Below are 21,484 nucleotides of genomic sequence, written 5' to 3' on the forward strand. Positions count from 1 at the left end.
AAGAGGAAGAAGAAGAAAAGGAAGAAGAGGAAGAAGAAGAAGAAGAAGCAGAAGAAGAAAAGGAAGAAGAGGAAGAAGAAGCAGAAGAAGAAAAAGGAAGAAGAGGAAGAAGTGGAAGAAGAAGAAGTAGAAGGAGAAGAAGAAGAAGAAGTGTATGAAAATCCAGTTCACACACTTTACAACTAAAAGATTCCATTCAGGTTTTTTTCCCTCTTCATTTAATATGAAACCTTTTAGCCCTCAGTGTAATTTGTTTCCATGTTCTCATAACCTTTTACGAACAGGTGTGTAAAGCCTCAGCTGATGAACCACACCATGAGGTCGGGTTTATAAGGTCAAGTTTATGACTTTTTTTTTATTATCATTTATTTAATGTTTCTTTTTCCAAGTGCTCTCTGTTCACAGTCACGCACAGACTTTTCCGACTTTTGCATCACCGTCGCGTGACGAGAACGTTTGGACACACACAGAGACGTGCCCGGGAAACAGGTCGAGAGAATCCTTCTGGAACAAAGCAAACAAATCCAGTATACATCCACATACGCATTATAAATTCACGTTTTATGTGAGGAGACGTTTATTTCGAATTTATGGAAGGAGTCTCCAGTGTCAGCATGTTTTTTCCCCAAAGTCAGAACAAACGAAATGCGGTTTCTTGGTGATATGACAAACTGAGAGAAAGGGGGGGGGAAAGAAAAAGCTGCTATAACATAAGAACACTTACTATTAGATAGTTCCTCTTATCACTCATGTTATAGAGGCTATAAACTGTCGTTCCCTCACTAACTTGTTCGTTTGCTTGAAGTTAATAGGACAAAAAGGTTGTCACGGTACCGAGAGACCGCAAAGCGTAAACTCGGAAAACCGAAAATGGAATATTTACCAGTTATAAAGCACTGACACTGGAGACTCCTTCCTTCATTCACCATTCTGTCACATTGCATCACATTTAAGCACTATATTATATATATATATATATATATATATATATATATATATATATATATATATATATATATATATCTCTGTATGGACGTTAGATTTGCCGTCTGGAGGCATCCCGGTGAGGCGTAAAGGTCAACGCCGGTACGTAAAGCACACATTCTTTCCCTTCATCTCCACCCTGACGGTACAGGTCACGTTAACAACTTTGTTCCCTGAGGTTTCTGTTTTCTCTCCATGATGTCAAAGCAGATAGGGTGTGTGTGTGTGTGTGTGTGTGTGTGTGTACACAAACTATAGGGAAAAAGGACAAGAGCTGACTGCTTTGCATTGACATCACACATTCCCAGGCAACCTGGAAGTCAGTGGTAGTTGTCAAGGCAACAACGTTTCACCTTGAAACGTCTCCTATCGCAGCATGTGTGTGTGTGTGTGCGCGTGAGACCATCATGGCAAGATTCCATGCCCCAATATTAACAGAGATTCACTACATTGCTCTAACTGTACATTCATACTGTATCACAACCACTGTGGATGTGTCCTAAATGGTGTGTGTGTGTGTGTGTGTGTGTGTGTGTGTGTGTGTGTGTGTGTGTGTGTGTGTGTGTGTGTGTGTGTGTGTGTGTGTGTGTGTGTGTGTGTGTGCGCACTGTGTATGGTTTAGCTCATCGCTTTCCAGAGCCAATCAACGTCAAGATGCTTTTAGTCATGTTTACATAGTGAATATTGTGGTTTGGGACACACCCATGATAAAACAATTGTAAGACAACTGTGTCGCTGTTTATTTGGCCTACGAAGTGAACACTGCGTGGTTTGGGACGCGTCCGTAATTAACCAACGGTAAGACTTTTGGTTGCTATTTAAGTAGCATACATAGTGTATGGTTTAGGACACGCCCATAATGAAATTATGCTAAGATGTTTGCAGTGACGTTTACGCAGCCTACGCAGTGAACAGTGTGTGTTTGGGACGTGTCCATAAATACCCGATGGGAAGACATTTGTGATGGTGTTTATGCTGCCTACAGTACACAGTGAAAACTGTGATTTGGAACACGTCTATAACGAACCAACGGCAAGACGTTTGTGTTGATGATTAGCGAATAGCGTGCAGTTTGGCCAACGTCTTACGATGTTTTTCGATTACACTCTCCCCGATAACCGTCTTTCCTATCGGTGTACTACGGCGTGCTGCCAATCATCTCGTTTATGGATTTAATCGGCGGGCAAACTTAGAATCTGTTTCTGAAGAGCAGAAGGGACGACCCACGCATGGCTGAAAAGGTAGATATTTATTGCAGCATTGATCTCGACAGCATGAAGAAGACGACGGTAGCTGAACCTGAGGATAGCATGAGATTCGCAAGCAAGAACATGACACAACCATGGAGGGGAAAGAAAAAAAAAAACACAACAAAAAGAGAACAAACGTGTGTATTAGGACCCGACCGATATATCCTATAATGCACCTGTAATGTCCTACAGGCAAACTACATTCATGAACATGAAGCGAGACTGAATGACCACTAACGGCAGGTAGAAAACGGTGACTCGTTTAATTTGCGAGTTGTAATTATAATCTACTGGACGGCTGTGGCATCGTTAGGACCCACGCTCCTATACATACAGAATACAGTAAGAGTAGAGTATAGTAAGCATTCATGCTACTGAAAGCCTGCATTATTATAATCCTGACCTGCGAGTTCTCAAAATTATTTTCTACCGATTCCGTGAATATGAATAAACGGTGCGTTCTGGGACTAATCGGATGCTATACGTAGCTACATTCCGAGCTAATTTGCATAACATGCAACTCTTTCAAATTCACCCTAGACGGTTCATCCAATTCACATGAAACTTACACAAAAACCTCACTGTTATCTGCAAATTAAGGAGCATTTACAAAGAAGTGCTTGGACCCCGACGATCGCTGGTCGCGGCTATATCTGCTATATTTATGCGGCTGTTCATCGGCGTTTAAGCGAAACGATCGGTGTATGGATAGCTCCTGAAAGTCTATCAGTCGGGCCCTAGTGTGTATCAAAGCAGGAAGCGAGAAATAATATCAGGCGATGCGTACGAATAGAACATTCTTCATCACAGTGGCTGGATTTTGCTGTAAATGTGCTGCGACTGGTAAAACATGTAAACTTTATCAATCCGTCTTAATCGAGAAGAATTACGCTCTTTGTTTTCCTGCATGAGGATAACATAAGACCAGTACTGAGTTACTGTCTCACACACACACACACACACACACACACAAAACAAAACGAGCTATATGAATGGATTGGTCACATACACTAATTGATGGATAGCAGGGAAATTAAAAGGGGTGTGTGTGTGTTTGTGTGTGTGTGTGTGTGTTTTACCCTGTAAAACCATCCTATAAAATCCTCTCAGTCGTCACACAGAGATGAGACACAGACTATCGGAAACCTCCCTCATAAACGCTTCACCGTGACCAAGCATCGCGTTGTGCGTGAGCCCCGTCCCAAACACGCCACCTTACCAAATTTAGGGCACTAAATATCCTTATAGACCAATAAGTTATACAGGGAATGTGCTCCCTGTACTCCATATTAGTTCACTATGCATTACCATTATTCCTTAACGATGTATGGAAATACCTCAATCCCAAAATATGCGCTAGGTAGGGATTAGAATGAATTCTGCACATACTTGCTATAGGGATAACGTCCCCCTGTTAGGTATTTCGTTCCCTCCAAATGCTTGGCTTTAACCCGTGCTAAACCTTTATTAAGTAAGGGCACTACGTACAGTAGGACGTAGGATGGAGGTGTGATGATAAATAATGAAACAGAACAGTAAGCGATACTCAGATTAAATTAGTACTAGACACACAGTGTGTCGACGCCATGACTTCACAGCCTATGTAATGGACTCCTGATCGGTTAAATGTCCAACATAGAGAGTAAAGTGTTCCCGACTGGACATTTTAGCGCACTACTTAGGGTCTATACGAGCCAATGTATTCCATACATTCTTAACGTTAGTGTACTGGTAAGGATTAGGTGCTGAATCCCAGTTCCTTATTGGAAATATAGGGTGCGAGAGCCGTTACGTCAAAGCCCAAAGCCCTGCATACACAGAAAATGTGGGACGGAGCTTCCCCTCCGCCCGGATTACAGACGTTTAAAAAATTACAAACCAGTCCATACTGCAGCAACATGCAAATACACGGCTGTCTGCCATCCCAAATATTTCCGAAGCGTAATAGTAAAAACTGGACTTTATATATATATTATATATATTCTATAGCAACCATTTTAGACAATATTTAAGGCAATTTGTATATATAAGCTGTCCTGTATGCTGTTCGTCACAGCAAATTTCTTAACTCGTAACTAAATGTAGCGCTTGAGAACGAGTTCGTGTATCTCAGTCCGTTTCTTCTCCGAAACCTATGGGTTTTCCTCACGGGAAAAGCGTTTAAAGCCGGACTCCCTCTCCGCCGTTTAATCGTGACGTTTGGGACGGAGAAATGAGCGTTTAAATTTAAATTCTTTTCTGAACGGTTTTAAAAAAAAAAAAACCATATACATACATCTTACGACTATAAGTGCTTCGGTTTTTTTTTTTTTTTGGCTGTTTTTTCCTTGATTTGGTCGGTTACATTGGGAGACGAAGGTGAATAAATCAGTCCCAGCTATGTGCTATGAGTCGATAATTATAAAACGAATAAATAAAAGAGAAAAATAAGCAAACGTTACTAAAATACATTTTTGGAATAGTCGCGGTAAAAATGTACAAGGACCATAAACTTTAACAAGAGGGAAAATATAGATAAATATACGAACACATAAAATTAAATAGAGATGTGGGTGGAACTCAAATGGATAAAAATGTGCGTGTACACACACACACACACACACACACACACACATATATACACACACACACTTATTCCACTCCTTATACACAGTGAAAATTGTAAAACGATACATTTCCAGCACTGAAGATTAAGTTCATCCTGTTTCAGGCAGCTAGGAATCATGCACACTCCTCCTTTATCCCTTCCTCCCTTCCTAGCTGTTGTGTTCACTGTGCAGTACACACTTGGGTCCAGAAGGGGGCTCCAGTTCCTGCTCAGTGAGAAAGAAAGCGAGAGAGTGAGAGAGAGAGAGCGAGAATGAGAGACCGGACAGACCTCTCAGTCTTTCTTTCTTCCGGGCCCATCATTCATTCTTTTCAGGCGTTGATGACACGCCAGCTCGATCAGCTCGACCCCGCCCATCACCTTTTGCTGAACCAGGAAGAAGCTCAGCACCGCCAGGAAGTAGATGCGCAATGGCGTCCAGAGCCAGAGTCCCAGAAAGGAAAAGGCGATGAAGGCGTTCCAGTAGCACAGCGACGCGACTTTGATCAGCGTCACCCTCAGCTCGCTCTTGCAGGGCGGTACGCGGGCGTCGGCTTCGTCGAAGCGCTGAGAGCTGTAAAACGCGCGCAGGCGCTCCTCTTTCTCCGCCCAGCGCTCCTGGCACCAGGCCTGGAGGGCGGCGGTCTCCTCAGGCAGAGAGCACACCGGGTAGCGGCGCACGTGGAAGTGGATCTGGCGTGGGAAGGTGCCGGCCAGCAGGTGGCGCTCTGTCTGAGGGGCGCTGTGCGGGTATGCTACGGTGATGTCGTGCAGCGCGTCCAGATTGTCCCCTGTGTAACACACACAGAAAGAGGTGAAACTCTTTTACGCACAAGTTTGCGCTAAAATGCCTCTGCATTCCATTCACAATCCCATTAAGTAGTGCGCTGAAATGAAGTTAGTATAGTGTAACATAGTAAAACCTAGTATTTAGAAAAAATACCCATTATAAATACCCAGTAGAACAGAAAGATGTAGTACTGAAAAAATGTAGTACTGAGAATTGGCCAGTCAAACTGAAGTATAGAAAATTAGTCAGTAGTTTTGAAGTCCTGAAAAAAAATAATACTCATGCTGAAAATTACGATTGCACAGAAAATCAGTCAGTTGTTTGGAAGTAACGAAAATTGGGTAGTAGTATTAAACTATTCAAATAGTCAGTAGTACAGAATTATTGCGGGGAAGAAAATCAGTACTGAAAATTGGCCAGATATTGTATAGAAAATTAGTCAGTAGTTTGGAAATGTTGCAATTTGGCAAGTGGTACATTTGAAGTAATAAAGCTAGTAGTATGACAAGTTCTACTATTTATAAAATATTATAAATAGCCAGTAGTTTGGGAGGTATAAAATTCAGTAGCTTTGAAGTATCAAATGTAGTACTGAAAATTATAGTACTGAAAATTAGCCAGGCATTATGAAGTGTAGAATATTGACTAGTAGTATTGAAGTATTTTTTTTTAAATTGTAATATTGGCCAGGAATACTAAATAAATTTTTTTTTTTTAAAAAAGTGTCAGTAGTGTAGAACAATGGCCTTGCATTCTGAAGTATAAAGATAAGTCAGCAGATTTGAAGTAATGAAAAATTAGTAGTATTACTAATAATATTACTTTTAAATAACTAAAAAAAACAGCCAGTAGTCTGGACATATAATATTCAGTAGCTTTGAAGTATCAAATGTAGTACTGAAAATCACAGTACTGAAAATTGGCCAGGTGGAAAAAGAATCAGCACTTTAAAAGTACTGAAAAACAGGCTAGCTGTGTTAAAGTATTACAACAGGCAGAAGTACAGAAGTACTGAAAATTACTCGGTAGTACTGAAAATTTCTCTGTAGTACTGAAAATTACTCAGTAGTACTGAAGTACTGAAAATTACTCTGTAGTACTGAAAATTACTCGGTAGTACTGAAGTACTGAAAATTACTCGGTAGTACTGAAAATTACTCAGTAGTACTGAAGTACTGAAAATTTCTCTGTAGTACTGAAAATTACTCGGTAGTACTGAAGTACTGAAAATTACTCTGTAGTACTGAAAATTACTCGGTAGTACTGAAAATTACACATAGTACTGAAAATTACTCAGTACTACTTCAGTAGTACTGAAGTACTGAAAATTACTCTGTAGTACTGAAAATTACTCGGTAATACTGAAGTACTGAAAATTCCTCGGTAGTACTGAAGTACTGAAAATTACTCTGTAGTACTGAAAATTAATCAGTAGTACTAAAATTACTCGGTAGTACTGAAGTACTGAAAATTACTCTGTAGTACTGAAAATTAATCAGTAGTACTGAAAATTACTCGGTAGTACTGAAAATTACTTGGTAGTACTGAAAATTACTCAGTAGTACTGAAGTACTGAAAATTACTCTGTAGTACTGAAAATTACTCTGTAGTACTTAAGTACTGAAAATTACTCTGTGCTACTGAAAATTACTCTGTAGTACTGAAAATTACTCTGTAGTACTGAAAATTAATCAGTAGTACTGAAAATTACTCGGTAGTACTGAAGTACTGAAAATTACTCGGTAGTACTGAAAATTACTCTGTAGTACTTAAGTACTGAAAATTACTCTGTGCTACTGAAAATTACTCTGTAGTACTGAAAATTACTCTGTAGTACTGAAAATTAATCAGTAGTACTGAAAATTACTCGGTAGTACTGAAGTACTGAAAATTACTCGGTAGTACTGAAGTACTGAAAATTACTCGGTAGTACTGAAGTACTGAAAAGGGTTGTAGTCAGAGTCTTTGTGCGTACAAACCCCGTAATTCTGTTCGCCGAAGAAAAAGGTGAACGAGCGCATCAGCGCTGCATGATTAATCGCTGGAATATTTATTCATAGTTTAGTTTTGCTTTTATCGCTCGAGCTTTTGTACCATCAGCATGACGCGCATGACTTAATATCCGCTCACAGCTGATACCATCAAACCCCTTCGCATCGTCTCGCCTGGTGAGTCAGCCTCGTCCCTGAAGACACGCTGCTTAGAATAAACTTCACTGGTGTCCATTTCACCGGCTGCAAGAAACCAGCGTTCAGATATTCTGAGCTGCAGTTTAGCAAAAAAAGAACTATGCTCATCACGGCGTATTTTCTGGCAAAGTGCCTGAGCGTAACACTCTTTAAATAGAGCACATTTATCTCCACCAACACACACACACACACACACACACACACACACACACACACTGCTTACAGAAAGAAGTGAAGCCTGCCAACATCAAAGCATGGCGAATGTGTTTATTGGATGACATGCCTGGACAAACAAACAAACACACACACACACACACACACACACACGTTACTGGAATAGAATCTCCTGGGTGTGACGTCAGAGAGTTTGACACCTGTTTAATGGCGCATTAGTATTGTTCAGCTCCGATTACTTCACGCAGTTGTACGGCTGCCAGGTTTACCCCATTGCAGTGTGTGTGTGTGTGTGTGTGTGTGTGTGTGTGTGTGTGTGTGTGTGTGTGAAATGCCTCTGCGCTACAATTAACACTACCTGGAATACTGAAGTGTTCTGAGGACAGCAGAAACAGTTTATCCCAGTTATTAAAGACAGAGAGGACATGGGTCAAACGCCAGCTGTGCTACGGATGGACAAAAACAAAAACCCAAACGTTCAGGTCAAAAACAAGAGAACTGACTAGCACTACTGTGTGAATCGTGGTTGGGAAAAAAAATAAATAAAAACACAGTTAGTTTGGAAATGTGTAACTGTAGAAATGTACAACGGTGCTAATTTAAATTACCCCCCCCCCGAAAATGTCTCCTTGTCCAAATACGGCGGTCTCAAAACAGCCGGGTTCTCGTCAAACAGCCGTGTTCGTGATACGGCACACAACGCTGAGCGTGCGTATTCCTAGGGCCGACGGGAATCAGGTGGAGGAAACTCGGATAATTAGCACGGCGCTTAGAGACACTGAAACACTGGAGTCATGGGAAAGAGTGTCGCAACTGCGGGATTTTTTTTTTTTTGCGCCATCGTTCCGTCCTGTTACACTGGGGATTGGTCCGCGCGCTAGGGGTTGGCGTTTTTATTTTTGCAGTTATACAAAAAACCCCCATATTTAATGAACACTGACAAAGAAGGACAAAATGAACGATATCGCGATAACCGTGGTATCGATATCGAGATTATATCGTCATCGAGAAAAAAACGGCATCCGGAATTACACAATAGTAAAGATCATGGATTTTCCTTAAAAAAAAACTTAGCATATTAGTTTTACCATAGAACAATCGATTATTCATTTATTGTTTTAAACATGCAAATCCATAAAAAGGACAATAATCCCTTTTCATGGTGTTAGAAATACATACGAAAGTACTGAAAATCAGCCAGCAGTACTGAACTATTGAAATGTAGTGATATTGAGGCGCTAAAGGTTTGCCGGTGGTAGTAAAAATATTTCTTGCCCTGGTGTATTGTAGTACCGGAAATTCTATAGGAGTACTGAAGTACTTAAAAAAAAATAAATAAATAAAAAATAAACAACAGTAGTACTGGAAACTGGCCAAGCATAATGAAGAAGTTCTGAAGAATAGGAAACCGAATCAGGAGTTCTGAAGAACAGAAAATTAGCCAATAGTATTAAAAGCACTAAAAATAACCAGTATTACAGAAGTACTTCAAATCAAACAGCAGTACTGAGATACTGAAAAACAGTAGCATTGAAAATTGGCCGGGTGTACTAATCTACAGATCACTGATCAGTACTTTTGAAGTATTTCAATTTGGTTTGTAGTACTGAAGCCTTAAAATAGCCAAGGTGTACTACTGTGTGGAAAATGAGTCAGTAGTAGTAAAAACACTGAAAAACAGCAGTACTGAAAATGTATATGGCCATGTATATTGAAGAAGAGAAAATTACTCAGTAGTTCTGAAGTACTGACAACTGGCTAGGATTAAAGTATTAAACTAGCCAGGGGTACTGTGTAGAAAAACGAGTCAGTAGCATCGAGGCATTGAAAAACAGTAGTGCTAAAAATTAAGAGTACTGAAGTATAGAAAATTAAATCAGTAGTTTTGAAGTACTGAAAACTACTGGTTAGTATTAGGTATCGGCTAAGGAAATAGCCAGTAGTAGTCAGTAGTACTGAAGAATGAAAGATTAGTGACTGAAAACTAGCCAGTCTTTTTAAGTACTGAAAATTACCCAACAGTATTTAAGTCCTGAAACCTAGTCAGTATGTAGTGCAGAATTGAACATTAGTCAGTAGTACTCGGAAGACCCATCCTGACCTTTGCGGAGCTCTTCCACGATGAAGGTGAAGCCGGTGGTCCGTGGGTGCAGAACGTACTCGTACTTCGGCAGGCCGTTCTTCTCCGCGTACTTGTCACTCCTGGCTCGAGTGTTAGCTGCACAGTAACGTTTAGAGCGCTTAAGCTTTACTTCTCCTACGAACCCAATATCTTTTTACAAACCCTTGAAAACATTAAAAACCAAATTCAGATTTTGAATGGTACATAAGGTCGAGGTTTTTTTTTTTCCTAGTTCGCTACCATCCTGGGGTCATGTGGGTTTTACTGTGCAACAAACGGCATCGTAACATTCTGGTAATAAACGTGGTGCTAATCCTTTAACTTTATAGTTATCTAACGTGTTTTAATCCATTTGCCGAACGCCACCTGAGACACCACTCTGCCTTACATAGCCATCGGCTGACTGAGGTCACTAGGTTCACGCTCTGACACACACACACACACACACACACACACACACACACACTTGACCAGTAATTAGATCAGGCAGTTCTGATCCCCTCTGGGCTCCTACAGAAGGGATTAAGTGCATCATTCCTCCGGGCTACAGAGAGACAAAGAGAGACAGGCACACTAAGGCCACTAAAATGAAGATGTCACTGTTGGACAGGTCTCAAAATCGCTTTTAAAGCCAGGACTAAAAATAGGATCGGTCACACGCCCAGAGTTCACATGCAGCTTTAAAATAAGAAGCAAATCGTATATGCTCAGGCCTAACTATACGTAAGTATAAATAAATAACATAACTATACGGAACTACATACAGCTATAAGGTGTGTGTGTGTGTGTGTGTGTGTGTGTATGTGTGTGTGTGTCTCACCGGTGAGGTCAGTGCCCTCAGGAAAAATCAATAGCTGCAGTGGTTGCCTGATATCACAGAAGTACTCAAGCATATTGGTCAGGTGAATCTGATCCTCCTCCCACTTGCGATGGATGAAGATGAATGAAGCCACCTGCATCGCCCAGCCTACACACACACACACACACACACACACACACACACACGGTAATCAGCGTATACAAATGAGTTGACATCTCTCATCAGCCGTGATGTCACTATTCTGAGCCATGCGGTTATGCTAAAATCAATGTTAACCAATATTATGTTCACACACACACGCACACACACACCACAGGTAGTCAGATTGCTCAGATTAGAAAGGAGAAATGGCACGGTTGTCACATCGTCCATCATTCTTAGCATCCTCCGTCAGAGAAGCACAACAACGTGAGGAAGGCTCCTCGGCTGAGACGCCATTACACAAAATGGACGCCGAACTGATTCGCCTTGTGCATATGACATGCTGCATTGTTGTTATTCTCTATGCGGCGCCACAAGATGTCTGAAACTTGCGACGAGGAGAGGAGAAGGAGAAAAAAAACCACAACGGACAAAACCGGCGACAGGTAACGGGAGACCCTCGCTTAACTGTAGTGTGTGTGTGGCAGCTCACTAACCGAAACCCGGCACGGCTTTGAGAGCTGCTTTGAGGCAGATCTTCTCCAGACGGAGGTAGCTGTGCCTCAGCAGGCAGCACCAGAGGAACATCCAGTCCAGGCGTGTGCGGTGGTTCATGATGATCACGCTGCGCTCGCCGGGAACAAACCCGTCACCCGTGATGATCACCTTCACCCCGAACACGAGCTCCAACAGAGCCTGGGGAGACCACGATAATATTGCAGAACGTAAGGATATGTACGATAACGTATTAATATTATATAAAACCGCACTAATGTCATGCATGAATCGACTACGGGTCGACCGATTGATCGGTCTTGCCGGTTAATCGGCACCGATAAGTGTTTGCCGGAACTATCGGTTATCTGCAAAAATACGCGCAAATCGCAGGAGCGGCTGACGAGGGTCCGCTTTCGTTACACAGTACGAGAGCGGCCTCTAGAGGCGGAATAAAAACCATCGCTGACTAATTTTGTCGTGTTATTTGAAGTGTTTTTTGATTCATTTTGGACGTCTCTGTTTTTATTTGTTATTCGGAGTGTTACTTTTTGGTTCGGTTTGATGTATATCTTTGATTTACTTTAATATTTATTAATATTTATTTCCATTAAAAAAAACAAAACATACAGTACGTTTTCATGGTGCCGTCAGTACTGTGTATTTCTGTAATAAACTTCAGCAATATTTTTCTTGGGAGTGTTGCGTTTTCATTCGGTATCAATTTGAAAAACTAAATCGGGTGATTACTCGGTTATCTTCGGGTAGGTCCCGCCCGACTCGGTCCTCGCTATCGGAAAAATCCACTATCGCCCCGCCTCTAGAAATCAACACCTTCTGACCAATCAGACCGGAGAATTCGAGCGCGCTGTGGTATAACACGGATATTTCCCAGGCTTGACAAACGAACAATACCGTACGTATAATTGTTAACGGGGATGTTTACTTAACGTTGCGTGGAAGGAGTCTCCGGTGTCAGCATTTTTGGAACGATCCGAGGTAAAGCGCTAAGAATTACGACATCTTCGGGACGGACGAGTTTACGCCTCGCGGTTTTTCGGTGACGTGACGAGCTGCTGGTGAGGGAACGGCTGTTCGTAGCTGCTATAACGTAAGCGAGAATACGAACGCGCTTGTTTCACGGACGCTCTGCTCTACAACGTTCATGTAGCTGTAAAACTACGTCGTTTTAGCACTGATTTTTATTTCTAACCCAGAGATTTTCCATATAAATTACCGAGACTTCACTGTAAACCGATCCGTAGTAGTTTTGGTTGTTTTTAAAAAAAACAAACAACAATATAGCGCTCTCACTGTGATGCACACTTGGAACAGATATATACCGGTTTCGCTGAGTAACATTGTGTTGAGTAACCACGGGCTTCTCGATTTATGAGTGAAACATTTGAAACGTTTACGTTTCCACATGCGGGTGGGAGGTTATATTTAGGAAACATCAGGAATGGACACATTTTTTTACAGTTAACCCGCTGTACTGCGTCGCGTTCCAGTCTCATGGTAATAATAATAATAATAATAATAATAATAATAATAATGACCTTTGTGAAGCATGTCGTGCGTTGGGTGCGGGGGGGGATATGGGAATAGAAAAATGTGAGTTTCACAAACAGGAAGTCCAAATCATGAGGAGGTTTTACTGGCTGAAAACAAATGCAATAGTATTTGATAGTGCTGGTGAATGTGTGTGTGTACCACGGGCAGGGTGAACCAGGTGGCCACGATGCGGTCCGTAAGCCAGCGGTACCAGGCCGGAGACAAGAACATGACGGGCAGCACCGGACCCAACATGAACACGCTGCCGAAAAAACTGCCCAGGAAGAGCGTGAGGATGAAATACACACCTCTGACGGACACCGTCGCCATGCCTGAGAGAGAGAGAGAGACAGAGAGAGAGAGAGAGAGAGAGAGACAGACAGGCAGATTAGTCAGTCAGACAGACCTCATCGGAACACACTGACTGGATTATTGACCTCAGGCGGAAAAGTGGAGCAGTCGGGGTGATGGAGCTGGAAAGAACACGAAGCGTGTTGATTTGGAAAATCGATTTCGGGTCAGTCGTTACGTGGAATCCAGGGAGCGATGGTGCTCGTGACCGGAAACTTTTAATAGAGGGCGGAGGGTGGGGGGGTATGGGCGGAATCGATGTCGTAACCATGCACCAATCAACAACATTCAACAACAATTTTTCTTTTGTTTGTTTCTTTGTTTTTTAGAACATGAACAATGTTTTGAACATTTTGCTGAAAGCAGCTGGTTTCCAGCTCCATTAGAAACCTGCAGGCCCCCAGGCTGGGCTTCACAGATCCCTGGACCCCTCTTTTTGACCCGTCGCTTCAGAAGACCCTCGATTACTGGAACGCGTGTAACAATTCCGACACAGACATCGTTCCGACTTGCGCTTCCTGATGGACCTGAAGTTTTGTGCTTTTCCCTTTTTCTCCCCCCTCCTTATTCTCATTACACCACCTTCGTTCCTTCAACCCCAGCCTCGGCTTTCTTTTCTCTTTAATCGTGACTCGGTGCGAGACGTGGTTACGGAGTCACTTATCCATTTCCTCCTTTCGCCAACGGAAAACATGAAATCCAAGAGCGAAGGCTACGATGACTCGGCGCAAGCTGATTACATACCCGCACTTGGGACTCGGAGTCCAAACGTGTTCACACACACACACACACACACACACACCATTGTGAGACCTCTGGGCAGTGGGTGGTGGTTTGTCAAGTGGAAAGATTGTGTTTTTGTTGGGTCTGCATGAAGTCGGTCGGGGGGGGGGGGGGGGGAAAGTTCTAGTTTCCATTACGAGAAAAGGCGGGTAGATTCACAGCTGACTCGGCATTCTCCCACTTTGGATTCGGGCGCTCCTGGATGCTTGTGTAACGCGCCACGGCTGGGCTGTGACCTACATCTCAGCACGTTCGCTAATTACCAACAGCTTCGCAAAACCGAATGTGGAGGTTTCGAGCGTCTGTGATGTTTTCCCACCTGACAGGGATTCGTGTTCATTCAGCTCCAAGAACGTCAGTGAGGTCGAGGTCAGGCACTGACGTTGGGATGACGAGGAGGTCTAGGGGTACAGTCGGTGTTCCAGTTCATCCCAAAGCTGTTCAGTGGTTCAGGCTTGAGGTCAAGACCTCTGTGCAGGACACTTCGTGTTCTTCCACCTTCTTCCGACCTTCTCAAACCGTGAAGCAAACAGTGTTTGGTGCCTCTTAGTTCCGGTGAAGAGAAACTTCTAATACTGCAACACACACAAAGACGTCCCATACAAGTGTGTGCGTCTAACTTTGTTGCAACAGTCTGGGGCTGAACCACATATGGGGTGTGATGGTCAGGGGTGCACATACTTTTGGCCATATAGTGTCGTTACTGCACGCTAAATCGAATCGGCCCTAAATATCACGAGCGTTTTTTGTCATCTTGAGACAAGATCATCAACATCAGTGGAAAATGTTACAGAGGTCAAGAGAGGTCACAGCAATCTGCTGAACAACAGTGGAAAAAAAGAACCAGAAGACTTTGTCCTCTTTTTACCATCCATCCATCCAGCCAACACACACACACACACACACACACACACACACACAGTTAATTACTGTCTGTGCTGATGAGCGAGTGCTGTGGGAGGCCTGGAAACTCGGCTTTGTTGATTTCTTTTTTCCATCCAGCTGCATGACAATATCTACAGCGTGAATGAGCTGCCAGGACACACACACACACACACACACACACACACAGACATCACGTCTGCGATTGTGAAGATTAATGATTACAGCGCTGTATCATTCCCCAAGTCACGTACGCACCTTGTGAAGGGTCACAGGTTGGGAAACGGACAAGGATCCGTCGCCAACGCCACCAAAACTCTTTTCATAATCTAAAACAGAAACTCTGTTTATTCTAAAACAAATCGAAAAAATAAACCCCGACTTCATGTTCCGTTAGAAATCGCGCCGCTCTATTGGATTTTTTTTACGTTAACCGAACGTCCGAGTCGTTAGCGGAAACGGCGTTTAAGCGACTCGTGTGGACGTCGCTTCTGTCCACAATAGAGCCGGTTTACACCGTGCGCTCGTCTTTTTGAACATTATTACTCGTCACGCCGCACGAGGGCGCGATAAAATCTTGCTCGGATTTCGTAGCAGCTAAGAAGATCCGCTGATGGTAGATCTACGACTGAATACAAATCGCCACGTTCACGGAAACAAGGACGATTCTCTGTGCGCTCGCAGGTCAAGTTTCTCGCCATCCTTTTGCCGTCCTCCTATCGGTGGATTTCAGGCACTCTGAGATTTCGATCGGAAACCTTCGTCTTCGGTCGCGGCGGTATTAAAATGGCCGCCGGGTGCGCGGGTGGCGTTACGACCGTCGATATGAACTCACAACCAAAGAACGCCTTTACGATTTCTACCGCAAAGAAACGCCGCCTGTCTGGGTAACTTACTCCCGATTGGAGCTAGAGTTTTTTGCCACCATTGATGATGATGCAACTGTAGCAGCGTATATAAACGCTTGCCTTTGTTGCCTATACAACAGACAGCTCCTGAATGAAACAGAACGAACAGACAGTCTGAGACGCCAGCTCAAACCTGCTTATAATTTCAGTAATGAATCACTGCACCACAGCGTATCTAGCGATTTCAGACTTCTTCCTTGTTTCCATTCATGCTCCTGTCACACGCAGGTTTTTTTTTTCACCGCACCAATGAATCCTTCCCCTCTTTTATTTCCATTCTACAAGCCGCAGTCATGAACTTCCGGTCCTTCCCTTCCTCTTCCATCGTGACTCAACACGAGATCAGGTTAGGGATGATTGATCCTGGCATGATTTCCACCGTTACCAATGGAAAATATGAAACCCGGGAACGACTACTCGGAACAAAACAGGTTTATTGCATTAGCGCATTACGGACTGCGTTCCAAGTGTGCAACTGGTTATCGGAACAAGGCTGCGTGGGACGTCGGGCAAGCGGTGCCAGGCGATTCTGTGGAAAAGGGTTCAAAAGTACACCACCGAGAGTTCACCACTAAACAACAACGTGTTTCTTATGTACGGGAATAAAACACTTGGCGGTGTGACGCTCTAGAAAAAGAAATCAACAACATGGGTGTTTTATTCCTCTTCTACGACGGAAATTTTTCCAACTATGAAAAGTTTTTATTCATTAAAAAAAAAAAAAAAGACCATGCTTTCTATCCATTTATAGTTCCGTTTAACGTCGTGGAACAACCGCGGAACTAGTGACTTCCTGTTATCGCTTTTTTCCTCTTAATCCGAGGAAAAAGCACAACTTATTGTGGTACTGAGAAAGCTCTGACGCTGGAGACTCCTTCCAGAAATGTTCTCCACATCAACCAGTAGACATTTTTCTTAACGTGAATAAGTAATAAATAACGTAAATAACGTGCTTTTAAAAAAATAAATAAATAAATAAATAAAGATTTCCCTGTGTATGATTAAGGTTTCGAATGATTACGTGAATGACATACAAGAACGTAACATGAGTCCCGGTCATGCGGTTTGTTACCGTAGAAACAACAACGTTTGCGCGTATTAGAAGAACTTACTGTGCAACTTACCCACACCAAACATGTTTCTTTTATACGCAAGAGTGAACAAAATCGGTACTTTATCAGCTTGGATGAAGGAAAACAACGACAACTGTAATAAAAACAAACAAACAAACAATAAAATAAAATAAAAACAACTGAACCAGATACTAGGCAGCGCTAGATACTAGCTAGCTAGTTAGCTACTAACGAATGGAAGCAAGACAGTTGATAAATTGACTGAATTCAATTCATTCGCATTCATTTCTTACAGGCGTTTTGGCTCTTGTGCTTTTTTTAAAATTAGTTATTTTTACCCCAGGTAGACATGAACACTTTGTGATCTTCTGACCTAATTTACTTTACGCATATTGCAGTTTCTATTCTTTTCACACCACGAGGAGACCCCATGTGACTGCCTGAGGAGTAAACCTTTTGTCCAAATGAATTCTGAAGTGTGCTCTTCTGCATATCTATTTTAAAAATCATGGAGCCCCCTGGTGGTCTGGAGGCCCTAAGCGACACGTAGCACTGAAAGCAGTGGTCACTAACCATCTTCTTTGAGATCTACTGTACCTTCTTGCAGGTTTCATCTCCAACCAAAATCTAACACACATGTTAAGCTGATCAAGACCTTCTCAAGGCAATAATTATATGGTCAGGTGGGCACGATTACGGTTGGAGCTATAGTCTTCAGGAAGGTAGATCTCCAGGAACGGGGTTGTCGAATACTGACTTAAAGCAAGAAACATCTAACTGCTGTTAGAGAAAATCAAATCAATCAATCAACACCTTCTGACCAATCAGAATTGAGAATTCATCTGTGATGATATCGTACCGGTCGGACACGTAATTGCGAAACCGCTGGACTCCATCGGGTCGAGGCGATTTTCCACTCGGCTGATCTGTTTACGCAGGAGATGGCTCATAAGCTTTAAAATACATCAGCGTAATGAGCAACAAAACGACGATGGTTTGCGAAATAAAACGCCAGGAGACTTTAGAAACTGTATCCCGCAACGCCTTAATCCGCCACGCAGGAAGTAAAAGTCTCAAAATCAATAAGAAACGATGGGATCGCCTTTCAAACCGGTCGATAAATAAGAACCTCGTTTATAGCACAGCTTTATCGGGTTCTCGATTCCGATCGGTCAGAAGGTGTTGACGGATTTTCAATAAACAGCGGCTCGGACGGTAATACGGGTTGAGATTAACGAGCTCGTCTGTGATATGTTATCGTTTCCATAATAACAGCTTGGATATAAGAACAGGAACTCGCACGAAGGACGATCCACTTAATGTGAAACTAATAATAAACAAAATTGTAAACAAAACAAAATTGTAATTGTTTTTGTTTATTTAACAAAGGAAAACGTATATAGTAAAACATTTTCTGTAAGGAGATTTCCATTCGTGGAAGGAGTCTCCAGTGTCGGCGCTTTGTATCAGTAAGGGGGTTTTCCACCATGGGAAAGTCTTCAGCAAAGAAGAGTGTTTTTGTCTTAATTACTTCGAGAGAGCGAGAGAGAGAGAGAAAGAGAGAGAGAGGCTGGTAAGGGACCGTGGATGTTCCACAACAATACATGTAACTATAAACGGATAAAACATATAAGGTGTCATTCTTTCATTTAAAAAAAAAAAATGGTAACAATTGGCAAATAGAGGTAGCAAATGAGGAATAAAACACTTCAGGATGTGCTGAAGGAAAGTCCATCATTGATGAGTTTCCTATAACAGCGTGCCCCGCCTTTCTTTCTTTTTTCCATTCCTTTCACAAAGGCTGTTCCTATGTTGCGGACTTAACCTCGGGATGAAATAAAAATGCCCCAAAATTCTTGACCGTCTACGATGACGACATTGTTACAGAATCGGTACGTCCGATTACTGACCCGCACCTACATGCAGTATTCATAGAAATGAAAACATTTGCGCTCAAGCATGTCTGATTTATTTATTTATTACCGTACGAGGGTGCACGAAGCATGAAGAGATTTTACCTAAAGAGCACCTTGTCTTATCAAGTGCACGCTTTCTACCCGTTCCGTGCAGGTGATAAAGAGGCACGAGAGTAATAAAAGCACTGACTGCGGCCGATTTGCCTGGAAACTGTGGCATCAGCATACTTTCGCCCTCATCGCCTCTTTGAATAGGGCGTGTGAGCCGTCATTTATCTTACAGTCCGGCCTTACTAAGCGAGCTAAAGACGTGGCTGTTCATCCTGATGCTTTACTTCTGCACGCCTTGCGACTCGAATACATGTCTACCTTAAAGAACTGTGTATGCTGCTACCTGGATGCTGTAGATTTGCACCTAATCATAATCATAAAGACCGCCTTATGCGCATCCTAGGACACTGATACGCATAATTCAACACCACTGAGCACACAGAACAGGACTGGTTCCCTCTTGAGTCTTAAGGTTTCTTCCTCGTTGATCATTCGGGAACAAGTTCGCCGGTCAAGTGAATCAGACGGCCGTCGTTTCGAAAAGAAAATCGGACCTCCCTGAAGTTGGTTCTCCTCTGGTGCGGTTTCTTAAAGTGTCAGTCAAAAAAGTAAAATAATCGGACATTTGAACTGTACGTTGGTTTTTTTTGGGGGTCATCTGGCCTAAGACAGCAATGGAAATCCTGGTCACAACCAAGGCCTAAATATACTATAGGACACGAAGATTTAGTCTCAGATAACAGTACGCCTACATAACATGGGTGGTGAGCGTAACCACGTGGTAGATGTAGCTAATAACCTGCTACTCAGTATGTCCTATATAGACTCATTATATTATATTATATGATATATATGTATATATACACTCATATATACGTAAAATATGTATCTATTTATCCATCTCTCTCTCTCTACACACACACACACACACACACACTTGTTTAAAGTGTTCAGTGCATCAGAGAAAGTTTAACATGGACTAAACCTCATAATTAAAATGTCTGAAGCTGACGCATTGGCTATAATTTATTTATTTATTCATTCATTTTTTTAAAATAAAATACCAAATAGAATTCACTTTCGAAATCATTCTCACTTCAAATGACATCAGGGCATTAAACTGTGGGCGTAGAAGCGCACTGGTTTTCATTCATGTCCCACACGCCACCACACTGCCTACATATGAGCCCCACATTAAGAACAATAACACTGCATTCTCCGCCCTATATAGTGCACTATATTGACTACAACGAGCTATATGGGATTGAGCCTTAAATGTACAGCAGGCTAGTTAGTGAGGTTAACGCAAAACCCTATATTATATATTGTCAGCATGCTTCATTTAGCTTGGGGCTGCGTCCAGTTTATTTTAAATCCTCGAAGGTTGGGATAATCTCAAGAGTTTCATGTATTTTAACTGTTAGCTCACGCTAAGAAGCCAGGAGTCTGCGGTAGCTAAGCAACCCTTGCTATTTACAGAACCCTTGCTAAGTTGACAGGAGCTAGCGAGTTAGCTCAGGTTACTCTACATAACTTCAGTTTTAATGTAGACAAACTATTTATGTAGTTTAATTGACAAAAATGTCTTTAACTCACCCTCACCTCAGTCTGCGGGTTTTCAAACTTCCGGTTTGATGACGACACGGAAGCGCTCGGTGTTGTTAGCTGGTTAGCTAGGTTGCTAACAGCATAGCACCTAGCACGGATTCCCCACAACGGTTCTTCACATAAATGTTACAAAAAACATTTAGCACCCGAGATAACGTTATATCTGGACGGTCTAATGCATTAACAATGTCATTATCTATTAAAATAATAATAATACACGCATACGTAGCATCAAGCTAGCGAGTCACATATTAGCCAGGTAGCTAGCGTTAAGCAGTGAATCGGATAGAGAAGCGAGTCAGAGCATCTTCAGCGACCTTTAGTCCAGCTAAAAATAATTTTCCGCCTCATGAGGACATGAAGACACGGAGTTTGTTAAGTGTTAAGAGGATGTAAATCTCCAAGATGTCTAGCTTGTGGTGGACGCCGTGGTCTTTATCTTATTAAACATGCCGGTAGTCAGTAGGGGCCGCAGTTTGGTAGCTAGTCAACTGCAAAAATACTGGCACCCCTTCATATCCTTCAAGAAAAACGGCATAGTTTATTGTATAGAGTTAATATTAGACACAAAAATGAGAGGGAATGACGAGAAGTCACCATATATCTTTTATGGGTACTAGCAACGTGACTGGGAACATTCATTCATACATTCAGCCATTCATTCATTCAGCCATTCATTCATTCATCGCTTTATTTGGTCAAGGTCAGGATGGATCCTTGGAATACTGTGGATGAGTTGGGAATATGCCCTGGATGGAAGACCAGTCCATCATAAGGCACCACACACACGCACACACTCGGAGCAG

The 21,484-nt window shown here is 42.4% G+C and overlaps 1 protein-coding gene across 4 annotated transcripts; it reads right to left on the reverse strand.

Moving 5' to 3' along the window:
- Positions 1-211: 211 nt before the first annotated feature.
- Positions 212-21,325, reverse strand: lclat1 (lysocardiolipin acyltransferase 1). 4 transcript variants are annotated; one of them, XM_053620321.1, is made up of 7 exons: positions 20,667-21,325; positions 13,266-13,438; positions 11,555-11,753; positions 10,917-11,063; positions 10,076-10,192; positions 5,113-5,612; positions 212-501 (listed from the first exon to the last, which is right to left on the reverse strand). In XM_053620321.1, exons 2-6 carry the CDS (start codon positions 13,434-13,436, stop codon positions 5,116-5,118), a joined length of 1,131 nt encoding a protein of 376 aa, XP_053476296.1. In that variant the 5' UTR covers positions 13,437-13,438; positions 20,667-21,325; the 3' UTR covers positions 212-501; positions 5,113-5,115. The 4 variants fall into 4 exon arrangements, with proteins under 4 accessions (XP_053476296.1, XP_053476295.1, XP_053476294.1 ...); XM_053620320.1 differs by having other exon boundaries at positions 212-504; XM_053620319.1 differs by lacking the exon at positions 212-501 and having other exon boundaries at positions 2,219-5,612; positions 20,667-20,791; positions 20,996-21,325.
- Positions 21,326-21,484: the final 159 nt, after the last annotated feature.

The sequence above is a fragment of the Ictalurus furcatus genome, chromosome 3, assembly GCF_023375685.1.
Source record: "Ictalurus furcatus strain D&B chromosome 3, Billie_1.0, whole genome shotgun sequence".
Lineage (NCBI taxonomy): Eukaryota > Metazoa > Chordata > Actinopteri > Siluriformes > Ictaluridae > Ictalurus > Ictalurus furcatus.

What these genes read in the sequence shown, in the direction of transcription:
- lclat1 (XM_053620321.1), bottom strand. Translation starts at nt 13,436, where the DNA reads ATGGCGACGGTGTCCGTCAGAGGTGTGTATTTCATCCTCACGCTCTTC. An exon ending in CCTGGTTCACCCTGCCCGTG is followed by an intron (nt 11,754 to 13,265) that starts GTACACACACAC and finishes TGGTCTCCCCAG; the next exon opens with GCTCTGTTGGAGCTCGTGTT. An exon ending in CAAAGCCGTGCCGGGTTTCG is followed by an intron (nt 11,064 to 11,554) that starts GTTAGTGAGCTG and finishes GTGTGTGTGTAG; the next exon opens with GCTGGGCGATGCAGGTGGCT.